At 46.1% G+C, this 18,473-nt stretch overlaps 1 protein-coding gene across 3 annotated transcripts in view; it reads left to right on the forward strand.

Moving 5' to 3' along the window:
* Positions 1 to 18,473, forward strand: part of SLC4A4 (solute carrier family 4 member 4) — a 394,952-nt gene that overhangs the window by 97,182 nt on the left and 279,297 nt on the right. For all 3 annotated transcript variants that reach the window (XM_053566691.1, XM_053565978.1, XM_053567426.1), the window contains exon 3: positions 3,385 to 3,564. In XM_053566691.1, the coding sequence (XP_053422666.1) occupies positions 3,385 to 3,564 (180 nt within the window). The remainder of the gene's footprint in view (positions 1 to 3,384; positions 3,565 to 18,473) is intronic.

The raw sequence follows: 18,473 nt of genomic DNA on the forward strand, positions 1-18,473 counted from the left end.
TCGAGGTGTGAGTGAGGGCACACTCCCCTCTGTCCTGCCTCTCCCTGGGTCTAGCCGCTCCAGGGATGTCCTTCTTCCCTGTCTTGCTCCTTTTATTTTGCTCCACGGCTTCTTCCACTGGAATCTCTTATAGGTTCTGACAACTTCTTCCTTGGAATTATACCCAATCCGTGATTGTTTGTTTTTCTTTTCATCTAGAACTTTTTCTTCCTTCTGAGATGATCTGGCAGGTGGTGTCTCTGGTCAATCATCTTGTCTCCAAAGATATTAGATGAAAATAAATGCAGAGGCTCAACCAGGAAATTCTCATCAGTAATAGCATATTTCAGCAATAATGCTGCTTCTGTTGATCATGAAGATAGGTCTTCTGTGGGGGGCAATATATTTATTATTATTTGCCACATACAACTTATCCAGTATTTGGTTGTCACTTTGAGAAAGCTCATCTGTCCTACCCTCACCCCCAAAGCAGGGCTGTCTTGCTCTCCTCTCAGGGGCAAACACACTGAGGTATAGAGGCTGTGGATTAATTGAAGCAGCAGACATTGTCCCTGGCCTCCGAGCTTTGCTTGACGCCAGAGCCATGCTGAATACAAGGCAGAAAAGAGCAGTTTACTTGCCAGGGATGTGTGAGAGGAGGAGAACTCCATCGGCTCGGTGCCATGATGCCCATGCAAGTTCTAGATAAGCAGTATCTTCCTCACTTAGGGAACCTTCTATTCTATTGTTCTTCAAAAAGCCCCATGAAAAGTTCAAAGCCGTGTAGGCACCAGAGAATTGTGGCTTCCCAGAGGCCACCACAGAGAGTGTAGACAGTGTCTGTGAGTGTTTGCCTGGGACAGGAGTGGGGATAGAGACTGACTGAGTGCACTTGGGCCTGAGAGGTCTTTCTGGACTGGAGAAGTGTTCTAAGACCGGATGATGGTCATGATTGCATATCTCTGTGAATGTACTAAAATCATTGAGTCATATCTTTAAAATGAGGGAATTTTATGGCTTATAAGTTATACCTCAATAAAGCTGATTTTAAAAAAATGCGTGGAATTTGGGACAACTTGACAGGAACTCAATACTGGGCACACAGAGCTCCACCACGCGGTGTCACAGCTGGAAGCTCCACCACGCGGTGTCACAGCTGGAAGCTCCACAGCTGTGTGGAGGTGAGAGTGGAGCATCGGAAGGCGGGAGACGCAGATAAATGGAACCCACACGGGGAGAAGGCCTGTGATAGCAGCAGACAGAACAGCCCTGGCTCTGTGGTGATGGCAGCTCAAACCGGGTTCCAGACAGCAAAGACGTTCCCCTCCAGGGTTTGAAGCTCTCTCTTTGAATTGCCCTAATTCTTCCTCTAGGCTGACACACTACTTCACACAGATCTCACCATACAACCTGTCCACCATACAGACGGTTGTTTAAGTGGTTTGATCAAATGTACCGTACAGATTTGAATAAATATATTTAAAAGAATCTTTCTGTAGGGCGGCGCCTGTGGCTCAGGGAGTAGGGCGCTGGTCCCATATGCCGGAGGTGGTGGGTTCAAACCCAGCCCCGGCCAAAAAAAAAAAAGAATCTTTCTGTATAGCATCAATATGACTAATAGTGTTTAATTACCATTTTTTGCTCAGTTGCCATTATTTAATAAGGAATAGAAAATATTTGATGTAACAAGTTTTAAAAAAGTTTTTCAACCTCTAAATTTTTTTTTGTGTTTTCTGGAGTGAAGGCAGCTAAGGTTTCAGTATCTGATTTACTGAAGAAATTGTTTGGCTTTGCTTACTTACATTGTTGAGAAATGAGATAAAGCTATAGGACTCCCCCAGTAACCAGAGCACAGGAAACAATTGACACTGTTTCTTAACTCACATTGTTTCTCAGACATTTCCTACTTCCTAGTATAATACAGCTTTCCCATGAGAACAGCTTGCTTGCAATGGTTAGGCGTGATCCCTGCCTTCTGGGCGTCCATTCTGGGCCCACTGTGCTCTGTAGTGGCTGGGTTGCTCTGTGTGTGTGTGTGTGTGTGTGTGTGTGTGTGTGTGTGTGTGTATGTGTGTATGTGTAGCGATGCCTCCAGCTTCATGCCAAGCATCAGGTGTTTTCTTCTGAATCTAACCCATTCACTGCGGGTCTGCGTTCTTTAATTGGAATCTCTTCCTTGCAGGACATTCTTGTAAACTTGCCAGTTGAAGGAAACAATCCTGTGAATTGTGATGCTTTTGGAAAGGCCTGTTGAGCTGCTGTGGGAAATATTTCCTGACAGTCTGTACGAGACATACTGTGTGCATGTGTATTTGCAGGGAGGTATGTGATGTCTGTGGCACCATGCAGTTGTCATCAAGGAATAATTCCAGAAATGGGAAATCAGACCCATAGATGAGATTATCTAATCTAATGTGCAGTTAAAAAAAGTCTTCACTTTATTTCTAAAATAGCAGCTCCTACATTCCGAAGTTATACTGTATATAAAGTGAAAGTAAAAGTTTCCCAATTAAAAATAAAGATGTGGAACTTCGAGTTCCTTTTTCTTTGTCTTATCAGATTTTGTAAAAATAATACCACTTGTCAGTTTAGCAGCTCCTTCCATCTAGAGAACTGAACGCATTTCACAATCCTTTCTCCTCATGCCCTTTTCTTCACAGCAGTTTTTGCTGTTCTGGGTTTATTTTTATCATTGCAACAACCAGTTTTTAGAAACTTTTGGAAACGAATAAAGAGAAATGAGAATGGCACCATAGCTGACATTCATCTTAGCTGTTTCCCAGTGTGGGCATCTGAGTAGTTCTGAAGTCGCCTTTCCAAGAGTGTCTTATTTTTCTCAGTTTGTCCCAGTTCTGACTCTCCATTCTGCTGATTAAGTAAAAAAAAAGTTTTATTGCAAAACTTATCCTTAGCAAATGACTTTTTGAACTTCAAGTTAAATCTTTATTTTTGTAGCTCTCTTCAGTATTATCATAGGCTCAGGGAAGGTAGAGCTGGCAGGGCCTGCCTCTCGGGGTTGCCCGTGGAGTCTCTCATTACATGAACGATGAAGCGGAAGCCCAGAGGGGTGAAGGGACGTGCTCAAGGTCATGGAGCTAATTGGTAGCAGAAATGTGGCCAGAATCAAGGATTCCTGATTTCTGGTTTGGCGTTCTTTGATTGTTCTAAGTGGAAGTCGTCTGTCTGGATAGAGCTAGACCAAGCACACCCTCCCAGCAGACAGGTTGGATTCCACTGTGGCTAACTGAATATTGGGAGGAAATTGTATTTTTCCAGTTTGAGCCTGTCACATATGGACTGGTCCTTCTGGACTCGACAAGTTTTCTTCTGGCTGTGCACCAGGTGTGGTATTTGTGCAGCAGAGAACGTGATGTGGACTGACAGTGGTTTCTGTTCCTTCCTTAGGTCACCACACCATCTATATTGGGGTTCATGTGCCAAAAAGTTACAGGAGAAGGAGACGCCACAAGAGGAAGGCGGTGCACAAGGAGAAGAAGGACAAGGAGAGAGTCTCTGAGAACTACTCCGACAGATCCGACGTCGAGAACGCCGACGAGTCCGGCAGCAGCATCCTGAAGCCCCTGAGTGAGTGCTCTGGGGGTGCTGCCCCCATATCCCAGCTTTGGAAGAGGTACTGCTTAGAATCTCGTGGTCAGTGAGTGCTCTGGGGCTGCTGCCCCCGTACCTCAGCTTTGGAAGAGGTGCTGCTTAGAATCTCGTGGTCAGTGAGTGCTCTGGGGGTGCTGCCCCCATGCCCCAGCTTTGGAAGAGGTGCTGCTTAGAATCTCGTGGTCAGTGAGTGCTCTGGGGGTGCTGCCCCCATGCCCTAGCTTTGGAAGAGGTGCTGCTTAGAATCTCATGGTCAGTGAGTGCTCTGGGGGTGCTTTCCCCATACCCCAGCTTTGGAACCGGTGTTGCTTAGAATCTCGTGGTCAGTGAGTGCTCTGGGGGTGCTTTCCCCGTACCCCAGCTTTGGAAGAGGTGTTGCTTAGAATCTCGTGGTCAATGAGTGCTCTGGGGGTGCTGCCCCCGTACCCCAGCTTTGGAAGAGGTGCTGCTTAGAATCTCGTGGTCAGTGAGTGCTCTGGGGGTGCTGCCCCTGTACCCCAGCTTTGGAAGAGGTGCTGCTTACAATCTCGTGGTCAGTGAGTGCTCTGGGGGTGCTGCCCTGCCCCCCAGCTTTGGAAGAGGTGCTGCTTACACTCTCGTGGTCAATGAGTGCTCTGGGGGTGCTGCCCCCGTACCCCAGCTTTGGAAGAGGTGCTGCTTAGAATCTCGTGGTCAGTGAGTGCTCTGGGGGTGCTTTCCCCATACCCCAGCTTTGGAAGAGGTGCTGCTTACACTCTCGTGGTCAGTGAGTGCTCTGGGGGTGCTGCCCCCGTACCCCAGCTTTGGAAGAGGTGCTGCTTAGAATCTCGTGGTCAGTGAGTGCTCTGGGGGTGCTTTCCCCGTACCCCAGCTTTGGAAGAGGTGCTGCTTACACTCTCGTTGTCAGTGAGTGCTCTGGGGGTGCTTTCCCCGTACCCCAGCTTTGGAAGAGGTGCTGCTTACACTCTCGTGGTCAGTGAGTGCTCTGGGGGTGCTGCCCCGCCCCCCAGCTTTGGAAAAGGTGCTGCTTAGAATCTTGTGGCTGAGAGGCAGGGCTGCAATAAAACTGGGTGGTCTGCGCTCAAGGATGATGTCTTATGCTGGTGTGTTGATCACCCAGTGGGGTCTGAGTGGGTCAGGAGCAGCTGCGTGCTCTGCATTCTGGTGGGTGAAGCGGGCAGAGGGCCGCAGGTGGCATTGAACAGTAGTGATTGATCGTGACGGGAAGACAGAGAACTTCTTGGATCGTTTCTGCTTAGAAATGGGTTCTGTTGAGAAAGTAGATCAAGATGAGAGCATAAACACACATGTATTTATACATCTTTCCAGATGTCAGAGTTATAGGTGCTGTTTTGCCAAATTGTGGGCCAGGTCAGTGGTTTAAAAAGGAATTGTGGGAATGCATCCTGTAATACTGAGCTAACAAGAGTGACACAGCTCTTTTCTTTTCTTTCTTTCTTTCTTTTTTTTGAGACAGTGTCTCACTCTGTCACTCTGGGTAGAGTGCATTGGCATCCTCATAGCTCACTGCGACCTACTCAAACTCTTGGGTTCAAGCAATCCTCCTGCCTCAGCCTCCACGATGCCCAGCTAGCTTTTCTGCTTTTAGTAGAGACAGGGTCTTGCTTTTGCTCAGGCTGGTCTCAAAATCCTCAGCTCACGCAATCCACCTGCCTCAGCCTCCCTGAGTGCTGGGATTACAGGGCTGAACCACCACACCCAGCCAACACAGCTCTTGAAACTGTGAATGTGTGAGATGCCGCGCATTGGATAAAAGTGTCATGAAGAGCAGAGCAGCAGGAGGTGGGAGCGCCACGGTCGCCTGTCGTTCAGGGATGTGTGTGTTGCTTTTTGTTTCTTTTAGTGTGGAGGATGTTTGGCTGCACGGGTTGCCGTAAGGCTGAAGTGAGAACGCATGTGATGTGCAGGAGGAACGCGTGCCGGTTTTGGGAAATCCCCAGCAGGAGTCACAGTGACAGCTTTTTGTGTTGGCAAAGCCCTGTGCATTTTGTGAATCTTGGCTGCGCTTGTGGAAATGCGGACCCTGCAGTGAAATGCATTGTGGGGGCGGGAGGGCACCGAGGAAGGTGGAGCTCAGTCCCTGCGGGTGATGACAGGCCATGTTAGAGAAAAAGCTCCGGGGTGTGTGAACTGAGAGAGAGGGTGTGGCACAGTGATGCGGACCTGCCGTAGTCTCGCCTCTGGGGAGCCGAGCAGAAGGCACTGGGAGGAGCAGCATCGTGACCATAGAATGCAAAATAAAGCCTGGAGGAGAGTGTGAGATGGACCACAGTATTAAAATGAAAAGACTTAGAAGGACCAGAGGGCCAGAGACTTAAGTTATATACTTTTCACTGAAATATTGTGGGAAATCTTTCTGAAAGGGATCTTTGTGTATCGACTAAAGTAATGGAGTCTGTGCTGAGCAAAGTCCTTGAACTACCTATAAAAAGGTCATAGTTAATTGTCTGGAGGAATAAGGGATAACATCACTTTCCAGATAAATTACGACTGTTGTCTCCATTTATTTTCTGTTTTGGCAAGGCCTGAGCCACCATGAGAGGTGCCCTCCCCAGTGGGTATATGTGAGCACTCTCTCTCTCTGTCTTTTATAACTCATCTTTCTTTCTGCAATTTAAGAACAGGAGTGCATCATTACTATAAATATTAACAAGTACAGGGGTGTTCACCTGTACAAGTGGGCCCAGGGAATTTGAGAGGATGACTGTGTACCAGCAGCGGGAACAGTGCCAGTAACACTCAGTAGTAAAGACTCAGCAGGTCAGTGCTGCTGGCCCTGCAGGTGGATCAGCTGTTGCCACAGAGCATTTGGGGATGGGTTTAACTACAGCATGTAGGATAAGCAAGGCAACCCCTTCTCAACACAGCATTATTTCACATACTGGGTTTCTGAAGTAAGACAGTTGTTAGGGAGAGACAGGTGTTAAGGACCAAATTGTTCAATGGTCATAAGGAAATTATTGTAAATTTACATGTTTTAGTTAGTTTTTTCTGCTGGTCAGTGAGTTATGCAGTAATATGCCTTTGACATATTTGGTGTGAATCATCCAATTGGCCACAAAGGTGCTCTTAGAAATTGCCTCATTTTCTCTGCTGCTCATGATGAATTTGTAGTTGATTATCTATGTAACAGAGTTATTGTGCCCAGATTTAGAAAAACATGTAACCTTGTGATTTTGGGGGAAGCCACAGGACTTTTGTTCCAACATGACAATTAAATTCTTACAGGGAAATTCACTTAGTGAAACGTCTGTCCCACTGTCAGGAGAAGCCGTGGTCGGTGTCGACTTAGATTTACAGACATATCGTGCCCCAGGGACAAGATCCCCCGTGTACTGGGCAGGGCCTCGTGTGGTGTCTATAACTTCTGGGAAAAATCCTGAACAACACAAGTAGAAACAGTGACCGAGGAGGGTCATCCTTGGTTCTTCCCTGGCTCTCAGCTCTATATGATTTCTGTTGATGTCTGAGTTCTAAGATATGCCTGACTCTGTCTGGTCCTGTTCAGGTTTGCTGCTATAGTTTGGTCTAGAGAATTGCCATCTCTTGCTTAGACACCTGCATAGCCTCTGCTTTTCAAGTTTCTCTCCACATAGAGGCTGCTGTGGTCATCACAAAGTGTTAGTTGGGTCATGTCCACCCTCTGCTGAATACATCTGTGTCCTGAGAATGAAACCTCTCTTGGGCATCGAGGGCCACCATGGCTCTTCAGTCCTGTGTGGCTCTGTCCTTTGCTTGCAGTCTTTACTCCAGCCACACTGATGTTTAGTTCCTTGATGCTGAAGCCTTTTCTGCCTCAGGGCCTTTGTACATACAGGCTTGTTTTCCTGGGATGGTCGACTCATTCTTGTCCTGGTTTAGTTTTCCTTCCTTCCTTCCTTCCTTCCTTCCTTCCTTCCTTCCTTCCTTCCTTCCTTCCTTCCTTCCTTCCTCCCTCCCTCCCTCCCTCCCTCCCTCCCTCCCTCCCTTCCTTCCTTCCTTCCTTTTTTTGACAGAGACTCACTTGTTACCCTTGGTAGAGTGCTGTGGCATCCTCAAACTCTTGGGCTTAAGCGATTCTCTTTTTTTTTTTCTTTTGGCCGGGGCTAGGTTTGAACCCGCCACCTCCGGCATATGGGACCGGCGCCCTACTCCTTGAGCCACAAGCGCCGCCCAGGCTTAAGCGATTCTCTTGCCTCAGCCTCCCAAGTAGCTGGGACTACAGGTGCCAGCCACAATGCCTGGCTATATATTTTTTGTTGTTGCAATTATCATTGTTGTTTAGCCGGCCCAGGCCAAGTTTGAATCCCCACCCTTGGTGCATGTGGCCAGTGCCGTAACCACCGTGCTATGGGCGCTGAGCCTAGTTTTTCTCTTTCTTTATATTTTGGCCTTAAATTTTTTCCTCTGTAGAGAGGCCTTTCCTTACCACTTTATCCAATGCAGGCTCCTGTCTGTCACTCCCTCAGCTCCTTATTTGTATCCTTAATAACACATGTTCGGCTTGCAATTTTATGAGACAGCACTTTGGTCGTGAGCTGATGCTGGATTGTGAGCTCTGGGCGAGCAAGAGTCCAGTCAGTTTGCTCCTTGTGTTGTCCCTGTCACCTTGCTTAGTGTGTGTTTATGCAAGAATAAGTAAATGAATGGGCAGCTCTGAGGGAGACACAGGCTTTGGTTGCACTTCTCTAAATATTTCCTACATTCTCGATGAAGATGCTGCTGACTTCTTGTTTTAAGCCTTGCAGGTCGTTTTTACATTTCCCTGCTTTGTCTTTCTCTCTCACCATGTAAAATCTGGTCCGCAGGTTTAATTATCACTCTGAGGGAAGTGCCTCATTATTTTGTCTATGGCCAAAGTGGCATTTTGCTCTGAGTGGATGACTCTTGAGCAGGGGTCCTCAAACTATGGCCCGTGGGCCACATGTGGCGGTGTGATTGTATTTGTTCCTGTTTTGTTTTTTTTACTTCAAAATAATATATGTGCAGTGTGCATAGGAATTTCTTCATAGTTTTTTTTTTTTTTTTTTTAACTATAGTCTGGCCCTCCAACGGTCTGAGGGACAGTGCACTGGCCCCCTGCAAAAAAAAAAAGTTTGAGGACCCCTGAGAGTCTTGAGTGTGTGGGGTTGCTCATCACCCACAGGCGATGGGAGAAAGTGTCCACAGGGCACAGGGATGCACACATAAACACACTCACTATTCCACACCCAGCTCAGGCGCTCTCCTGCAGCCACATCAAAGTGGCAGGAGCCAGGCGTGGTGGCCACAGCTACTGCAGCTGACTTTGGAGGGTTGCTAGAGGCCAGGAATTCATGGCTGTGCTGCCTTATGCTTGCACCTGTGAATGGCCAGTGCACTCCAGCCGGGCAACACAGTGAGACCCAGTTTCTAAAAAAAGAAAAGTGCCATGGAATTGAATAGGAAAGAGATTTTACGAAAAGAGGAAAGGCAAATATCTTCAGTATTTAGGCACATTGCAGATGTGACATAATCAAAGTCTCATTTCATTTGTAACAGGAGCTTTTTATTTCCTCTGTGGTCCTGTGTCAAGGCAGATTTCTGAGCACTGAATGCATGTTTGATTCTTACACTTTCCGAGCTGGCCTTGCAACCCCCTAAGCTTGGCAGCAGCTCCAGGTCCTTGCACAGCTGCAGTTCCCAGTGTGGTGTCAGAGCTGGTGTCTCAGCTGGGGACACATGGAGGAAGGCATGTGTGAGAGAGTGGTGCGTTGAGCCCCCTGGAGGGAGCAGCTGGGGGAGAGACAAGGTGAGGAGGTGGCGAGGAGTGGGTGGTGGAGAGAGAAGTTAGACTGTGCTCTTTCTTAAAAATAATTCTTTTGCCTCCTCCACTGTATGCTTTTTTTTTTTTTTTTTTTTTTAGTTAGCAGCTGCTGTCCTCTGAGGGTTGCCCAAAAAGTAGGTGGGAAGGTGGTCTGGCTGAGACAGGCTTTGGACAAACAGCATGGCCTCCCACCTAGATGGGTTTGGCCTCCACACTTCTCATTTTGTCAGGGTCCTGGGATTTTTGCTGGAGCATTGTAGGCTACGTTGTGACTGCAGAGACTCTGCAGATGTGTGAAATGTTAGGAAACACAGTGACAAACAGATACCCCCTTAGGATGCTCACCTGGTGTGTGAGGCGTGTCTTGACAAGCTGGAACCTGCACGGGCCTGGCTGGCTCTTCCCAGCTGTCTGGGTGTGCGTGAGCATTGCCCTGTGAGCTGAGACAATGGCTGGTGGCAATGCCCGTGCTCTCAGGAAACTGCAGCAGAGAAGTGGGCCGCTGCTCTTGTTGGGGGCTTCTGGGTAAACGCAAAGCGGCTTTTCATCAGAGCATTAATATTTGCTGTTTTGTCACGAGACTTCCCCTTTCCCAGTGCACACCCCTGCCTCTCCCGACCTGACCTTATTCTTCTTAGTACATTTCTACTTTTCCTTGGTTTTTGAAATGTTTTCAGCCAAGACACTTGATTTTGATACCATAATTAGATTTTTAAAATTTCCTTCATCCCATTGGTGCATCTCAAAAATCAGCGAGTATACAGGAGAGAAAGAGATCTTTGAAATGTTTGTAAAATCCCCCACCAGCACAAAAGAGCGATCTGTCTCTGTCATCCTCTCCTCTAGTTTCCACCTTAAATAAATAGCGGGAAATACTTTGTCTTTAGATCAGAGTTCCAAAGTTTTCCATAATAAAAAGATAATTTACAACTTCAAGTTTGCTTTTTGGAGAGGGCACTTGTGATGTAATTTAACTGCAAGGAACAGATAAGCAGTGAAGAGCACGAATTTAAGGTCTGAGCTGGATCCCCGGAGTCTGAGTCCAGTGTGTGCCAGCAGTGTGACCGTGGCTGTTCACTTAGCCTCACTGTGCTCGGATTTCCTGGTCTGCGCACCAGACGAGCCCTGCCCGGGGCCACCGTGTGCTCAGTGGTCATGGCCATTTTGAGTCACTGTGAGTGCCTACGTCAAACTCATCTTTTCTTTTTTTCTTTTTTTTCTTTTTTATTTTTTTTGTAGAGACAGAGTCTCACTGTACCACCCTTGCTAGAGTGCCATGACGTCACAGGACTCACGGCAACCTCCAGCTCTTGGGCTTCCGCAATTCTCTTGCCTCAGCCACCCGAGCAGCTGGGACTACAGGCGCCTGCCACAACGCCCGGCTATTTTTTGGTTGCAGTTTGGCCGGGGTCGGGTTCGAACCCGCCACCCTCGCCATATGGGGCCAGCGCCCTACTCACTGAGCCACAGGCACTGCCACAAACTCATCTTTTCTTATCGAGTGTACACAGGTGATGCCAAAAACTTCAGGCTAAACCTTTGTAGAGATTAATTCCTTATGAACAGTAGTCACTGTTCTTTAAGCTCTTCTGGGTTTTTCTGGCCTTTCTGACTAGGTATTTTCTTTCTCTAGCTGTCAGCTTGGTCCTGGCTCCCAACCAAATTCAGTGTCTTAATTCTGCTGGGGGTGCTGCTCTGGATGTTGGCTGGCATGTGAAGGGCCCAGGGAGAGTAGGATTTCAAGGCCAAGAGTGCTTTTATGCAGGAAGTACTGACCCTAGCAAGTGGCCGTTACCAGGTGCGCCCTTGACTTTAGTGAGCAGCTGGAATCGTGGTTCTGCGCCCTGCGGTCCAGTCGTCCTCTCCCTCTTTCATAAGAAGGTGTCCTCTGGTCTTTCCTTTGTGCTTCTGTTAATCTGGCTAAGAAGGGCCGCTGGGCAGCCGGAGCAGGGGATGGGAGAGCAGTGCGGTGCAGGAAGGGAAGCATTTGGCCAACTAGCGTTGGGGGCGCTGGGTAGGCTCAACAATGATGTGTTTTGTGTGGTGTACATAGTAAATAGTTGCTGTTGGTTCTTCTGTGATGCTAGTGAATATAAGAGGTCGGTGTCAGGGTTTTAGCTTCTACCTCTTCAGGCAGTTAATTATATAAATCTTTCAGGGAGCCTTGAATTTCTGGAGTGCGGATCTCCTGATGTTACCTTGACACGCCCTCCAAATAGCTGTTCTTACGTTGTTCACTTATTGCTGCTGCTATTTTATTCCAATAGTTATTCCATTTTATCATGCTGTGAGATTTTATGAATGGTGCATTCATGTGTGTCACGGGGGACTTGATGTCATAACGATTTATAGTGATTCCAGGTGCTGGGGGGTACAGGGCTAAAAAGGGATTGTGTCTTGGGGCTGCAATTTGGGGGAAAACCAGAAGAGCATGAGGAATTTAAGATGTCGAAATCACTTTGTAAAGTAAATTGGGGAAAACGGACTCTTTGCCATGGGCATTGCCATCTGAGCGGAAGGAAGGACACGTCCTGTGGTTCAGGGTTCAAGATTACAAGTCAGGAAGCTTGAGTGTGAGTGTGAGTTTGTGAGAGAGAGACTAGAATTCTCTGAAAGAATGCAAGGTCTCTTCTTGACATGGTACTGTTTAGGAAATTTTTCATATAGAAGGAAGTAACTCTTAAAGAACGAGGGTTCTTAGTATTGGAGACCCAAATTCAGGGCTTTATGGGTGCGAGCTGTTGATGGAGAAGCTGCTGGGCTGAGGGACTGTGAGTAGCTGTGGTTCTTCCGTGATCATACTCTGGAGGCAGATGGTAGGTTCTTTTGATAACTTTCCCATGGATAGGAGTCTTGCTTTATTTTTCATCACCCTTTTATAGAGGTGTGATGAGCAAGGAGTTCCCATTTTCTCGGTTACCTGTAGAATCAACTCTTAATTATCCTTGATTCTTCTTTGCCCTCTTTCTTCCAAAGCCAGCCATCGACTGAACTGTAGACTGAATCCTGTTGGTGTTCACTTCAAAGTTTCTCTTGTGGCTGCTCCTGCCTTTGAAGTCTTCAGGCTGCATCCTCTTATTTGGGTTTTAAGCTTTTAGGTTCTTCCTTGAAGTACAAGGGGGTTATTTTAGACAAGGCTGCCTGACACCTAGAATTGGTATTTTATTTGTTTGTGTACATAGAACACATATTCTAGACTGCATTCCATAGTCTCTCCTTAATTTTAAAAACAAAGAAAATCTGTTCTAATAATGCTTCTCATTACTTAAAGCAGGTTCCTAGGTTCTCTACACACGTGAGAGCAAATCGACACTGTAACAGTTTCCTCTGCTACTTTCAATATCCTTTGTAGCTTAATGAAGATTGCCAATGTTCTGTAAGTTCAATTACACCATCTGGGGATGGCTTCCCAGTTTTGAGCTCTTACAATGCATCACACCCATGCACCTGCACATTCTGGTGCTCCCGTCACACGCGTGCATGTGCACATTCTGGTGCTCACACTCATTAGCTTCTACTAGGTCCTCTCTGCCTGAATTCAGGTGTCATCTCTCCCGCGTGCTGTTTGGGCCAAGGTGAGAGCAGTGCCACACACTTTGCTGGAATCACGTTCTGCAATAGTGCATCTTCTGAGTGGATGATGAAATAGAATGTCTAGAAATTTACCTTTAGGTTAAAGCAGTCTGGTTTATTAAAGAAAATAAAAACTGGAGAGGAACATTGTGATATATAATTATTCAGCATAAACAACTCTCTTAGTTAAAAAATGATTCTTCCCCCACCTAAATTTTAATTGAATTATGATTAAAATAGAAATCATTGAAGAACTGTCTAATAGAGTGAGTTGAATAGTGGTGAAATGAAGAGAGATAAATCCAGGAGAAATGATTTTTTTGATGCTGTTCGTGGTTTCAAAACAAAGATAAAAAGTTCTACCATGTATATACTTTTTTGTCATGGGAAAAATATTAAAATATGTAGGTCAGTGTAGAAATGCAAAATATTTGTTAACATGGCATTTCTCTGAAGTACCATCTAGCTTGTTGAGTTGGAATAAGCCTCCATCTGCTTGTGATTCTTTATTTGGGGTTCATATTCCACTGTATTGAGTGAGGATAGCACATAAAAGAGATTACTAGAACAGAGAGATTTGTTAATTACTAAATGTACAAAGTCTGACAATTAAGTCACCTTTGAAATATTCCCCTCGCGCCTAGAGTGACATTCAGCAATGAGGTATGTAGCACTTTTTCTAGGATGAGTCTCTGAACATAATTGTCTGACCTCATGTCACCAAGGCTGTTGGTGGAGTTTCTTCTGCAGAGAACTTTAAGAATAGTTTTAGATGTGTATTTGGGTGATATACAGATCAAGGTCCATGATGAGTTCAGATGACTTTTACAAATCCTTGTCAGGATTATGACCTAATGATTCTGAAAAAAGAATATCATTGGGAAATTTCATTCTTTTGCTATTTGGCCATTAAACAGAATTATATATTTTTTAAAAAAGCACATTGCCTAAAGCCACTTGTGGTGGTGGTGGTGTTGTGATCCAGCAGTTTGCATCAAAATTATCTTTTGTCGGTTACCAAAATTTCACCACAAAGGCCACAAACAAAAGCAATTGTATTTAGTTGATTCTGCTTCATTTAGGAGGTTTTAAGTAGGAATAATTTAAGTGTAATGGAAAATGTGACTTCTGGATGCAGATTTACAACGAACATGTGGGCCGTATAGCTAGCTGTGTTTTTTTCAAAACTGAAGTTGTTTTTATCAGAAAATAGGGTGATTTCTGTTATAAAGTTATGGAAATAGCAATTTCTGTAACTAGAAGGTTACTGCAGATCCACCCAGTGTGCCCTGTGTGCCTGGACAGCTGTGACATCTTCAGTCGATTCTTTGTCCACTTTGTTATTTCTTGCCAAATGCTACAACAACTGAACACACCAGAAAACCAAGCAAATGGGCAAAAAACTTCAAAAAGATTTTCATCAACCATCACACATAGACCTGGCTAATACTCTCACTTGCTCCTCTAATTCCTAAATATAGATGTGTGAACAATCTATTATATTGTGGTTAAGAAGGACTAAAGCAGGCAACTGGGATTGCAGCGGCTGCTTTAGTTAGATCAAATGCTAAGCAGAGCTTGTGAAAAGCGTGGACATGTGGCTTGAGGAAACTTTTCTGAGATACTGTTTGCATGCTCAAGCCAAGCTTGGAAGGTTTGCACATTTTTTTCCCCTTATGAAACGGATTTTGGAAATCTATCTGTGCCACATTCTCTTTAAGCTCCTTTTATTCTATTATTTGATGACTTTTTCTGACACGAGTAAAAACATCTAAGCAGTGAATACATTGGGATAAATTTGAGGATGTTCTTGTGCGTTTTCATACAGGGATGCTTTTCTTGTTTGGCAGGTGGAGAGAATGTGCTGTCTTTAGTGATGGAGTGGGCGAAGGGAAGCTTTAATTTAGTAAAAGGCTCATATAAGTTTAGGTGAAAAAGAAATCAATCAAGGGAAATGTGCAAGAAGAAAAACTAACTTGGATAATGTATTCATTTAAAAATAACAATTGAATTCTTTTAAGAAAAGTCACAGAGTAATGTATTACGGTTAGTCATTGGGAATAAAGGAAGGGCAGGGTTTGGGGTGACGCTGAAAGTCAGAGGAAGGAGGAGGTGATGTTCTGTTGAGGACGGTGGGAGGCAGAGGACCCTGACTGCCAGGAGAGTCAGGAGAACAAGGAGCTGATGAGAACGGTGGGACGTGGAGGACCCTGACTGCCAGGAGAGTCAGGAGACCAAGGAACTGATGAGGACGGTGGGACGTGAAGGACCCCGATTCCCAGGAGCTGATGAGGATGGTGGGACGTGGAGGACCCTGACTGCCAGGAGAGTCAGGAGACCAAGGAGCTGATGAGGACGGTGGGACGTGGAGGACCCCGATTCCCAGGAGAGTCAGGAGACCGAGGAGCTGATGAGGATGGTGGGACGTGGAGGACCCCAATTCCCAGGAGAGTTAGGAGACCCAGGAGCTGATGAGGATGGTGGGACGTGGAGGACCTCAACTGCCAGGAGAGTCAGGAGACCCAGGAGCTGATGAGGACGATGGGACGTGGAGGACCCTGACTGCCAGGAGAGTCAGGAGACCCAGGAGCTGATGAGGACGGTGGGACATGGAGGACCCCAATTCCCAGGAGAGTCAGGAGACCCAGGAGCTGATGAGGATGGTGGGATATGGAGGACCCTGTCTGCCAGGAGAGTCAGGAGACCGAGGAGCTGATGAGGATGGTGGGATGTGGAGGACCCTGTCTGCCAGGAGAGTCAGGAGACCCAGGAGCTGATGAGGATGGTGGGACGTGGAGGACCCTGACTGCCAGGAGACCAAAGAGCTGATGAGGACGGTGGGATGTGGAGGACCCTGACTGCCAGGAGAGTCAGAAGACCCAGGAGCTGATGAGGACGGTGGGACGTGGAGGACCCTGACTGCCAGGAGAGTCAGGAGATCCAAGAGCCTATGAGGACGGTGGGACGTGGAGGACCCCGATCGCCAGGAGAGTCAGGAGACCAAAGGAGCAGAAGCCTTGGAAGGTGTGTGGCCCAGCTGACATCATCAGAACTCTGCCCGCAAATTAGCAGGGCCAGGTCTCTTGTCCCAGGTTCAAGTGGCCTCCACCTGCCTTGCCTTTTCACTGAGTTTATCAAATGATCAGAGCGATTCTGTAGCCAGGTTCCCTCCGTTCCTGTATTAACACTACCTCCTTGTGTTGGTTTTAGAATCATTTCCGGAAGTCATTTCTTGGGGCTTGTCTTACAGCCATTCTCATCCTTTTTCTAATATGTTTTTTCTTTTTATTTATTTTGTTATTATTATTATTATTTGGCCAGGGCTGGGTTTCAACCCGCCACCTCTGGCATATGGGGCCAGCGCTCTACTCCTTTGAGCCACACGCCCTGCCCTTTCTATTTTTATTTTTTTATATCAGCATATCGTATAGCAAATAGCCTTAGTTTTCTAAAAATTTCTTTTAAATAGTCTATAGTCTCCTGATAGGTTATTTAATTTAACTCTGCAGTTCGGTTTATACCTTTTATAGAAAATTACCCCAAGGCTTTGTTTGCCCACAAGACAAAGCTTGGCAAAAAGATGTTTTACAAAGATAATACCCCAAATGTCCCAGCAAATCCAAGGCTGGCCCTTTGGTAATTTGCCGGATGACAGTGGAAATTCAGAGTAAGGCACTGGGACTTTTTTGGAAGACAGCTGGGTCTTGGAGAGTTTTTGTCAGCAGTGAACCATTCTTTAATGGAAACCAGTAGATGTGGTCAGTAGTTTACTTTTAAAACACCGTATGTCAGTTCATTCCTATACACTGTGCCAGTCAGAGTCTGAGCAGACGCGGCTCGTGACGCTTCTCTCTCATGCCGTGAGCAGCGGCTGCTTCCTGGGCAGCCTCAGTTCTATGCCAGGTGCCGACACACTCGCAACCATGGTTTGGCTTTTGGGCAATTGTGTAATTATTTGAATATGTGTTAGGTTTTTATTTATTTTTTGTCACTTTCACTAATTTATCATCTTTTAAATGGAAAAAATATTTTCTCAGCCATTTGTTTGGTTAACACTTACTTTTCCTTCTTTCTCTGTGGCTCCCCTGAGAGAAAATCAGCTAATGTAACTGCTTTTTGACTCTTTTTGGGGGCAGAAAGCTGAGCTAACGCCTGGCCTCATTGAGACCTGAAGGCCTGTGACTTGCCGTCTGCAGCCTCCGTAGCCAGTGGGAGCAGACCGGGAGCCCTTAGCCTTTAGCAGCCACGTCAGCTCAGCTGGCTTCAGTTCAATCCATTTTGATCTAAACTAACAAATGTTTATGGAGCACACTTCTTTTGAGGTATAGTCCTGGGTCCTGGGGCTATAGAAATGAAAATTTCATAAAAACTGACATTACAGTGTGGAGGACGACAAAATCAGATAAATGTGACATGATGGGGAGTTATATGCAAGGTGATAAGAGAGCACAGAAGCACCTGGGTTTGGTGGAGGGGCTGGAGGAGGCCTCTCCGGGAAGCGGCCTTGCGCTGAGCACTGGGGGAGCCGGGGTGGGGGGCCTTGTTCCCACAGGCTGCGAACAAGTGGAGGTGCTTCTCCAAACATCCCTCCCCCTTTGCGTGGACAGCAGAGGTTGTTTTCTCCCCACACGGGCACTAAGCATGGATGTCCACTTTGGGAGGCCCTGCTTAGATCACTGCCTAACGTTCATTTCTTCTTTTACCTTATCCTCAGAACTCTAATTTTGCTTGTGACAGCAAGGCTGTAGCTAAAATCCTGATTTCCCAATTCTGCTGTGGCCCAGGTTGACCGTGTGACTAACTCTACCCCGAGAAATGTAGGCTGAGCATGCCGCGTGGTGCCAGGAGAAGCCTAGGCTTCTGCCAGAAGAGGACTGGCATTGACACACATTTTCTTTTTTTTTTTTTTAATTAAATTTATTTTATTTTATTATTAAATCATAGCTGTGTACGTTAATACGATCATGGGGCACCATACACTGGTTTTATAGACCATTTGACATATTTTCATCACACTGGTTAACATAGCCTTCCTGGCATTTTCTTAGTTATTGGACACACATTTTCTAACGGATATTGTGGGTGAATATTTTTGTTCCATTATTTAATCCACAAATAGTGAAAAATTGTCATGAGTTCTTCGCTGTCAGGAAATGGGACTTGATCTCTTATTGCTGGTGCGATTGGGTGACTTCGGCATTCTCTAGGCTGCTCTGTTCACGTATTTGTTCTTTCTACATAAAGGAGGGTTATGAGAAGTACGAGTCTCTATCCACAGTGACATCAGTGAAATTAATAAGATGTTGCTGATAATAATTATAATAAATATCCACTTGAATACCACCGGGGTCTAGGTAGTATGTGAGATACCTAATAAATACGATCTTGGTTTTCCTCATTAAAACCTTGAGGTTAATGTTGTCCTCTGTGGGTTTGTGGGGACCGACGTTCACTGAGGGGAGTGAATCACCTAACATGCCCTGGTTGGCAGGTGGCATTGCTGAGAGGCAGACCTGGGTACTCAGACTCAGAAAAGACTTCTGACTAT

The sequence above is a fragment of the Nycticebus coucang genome, chromosome 1 (genome assembly GCF_027406575.1).
Source record: "Nycticebus coucang isolate mNycCou1 chromosome 1, mNycCou1.pri, whole genome shotgun sequence".
Classification (NCBI taxonomy): domain Eukaryota; kingdom Metazoa; phylum Chordata; class Mammalia; order Primates; family Lorisidae; genus Nycticebus; species Nycticebus coucang.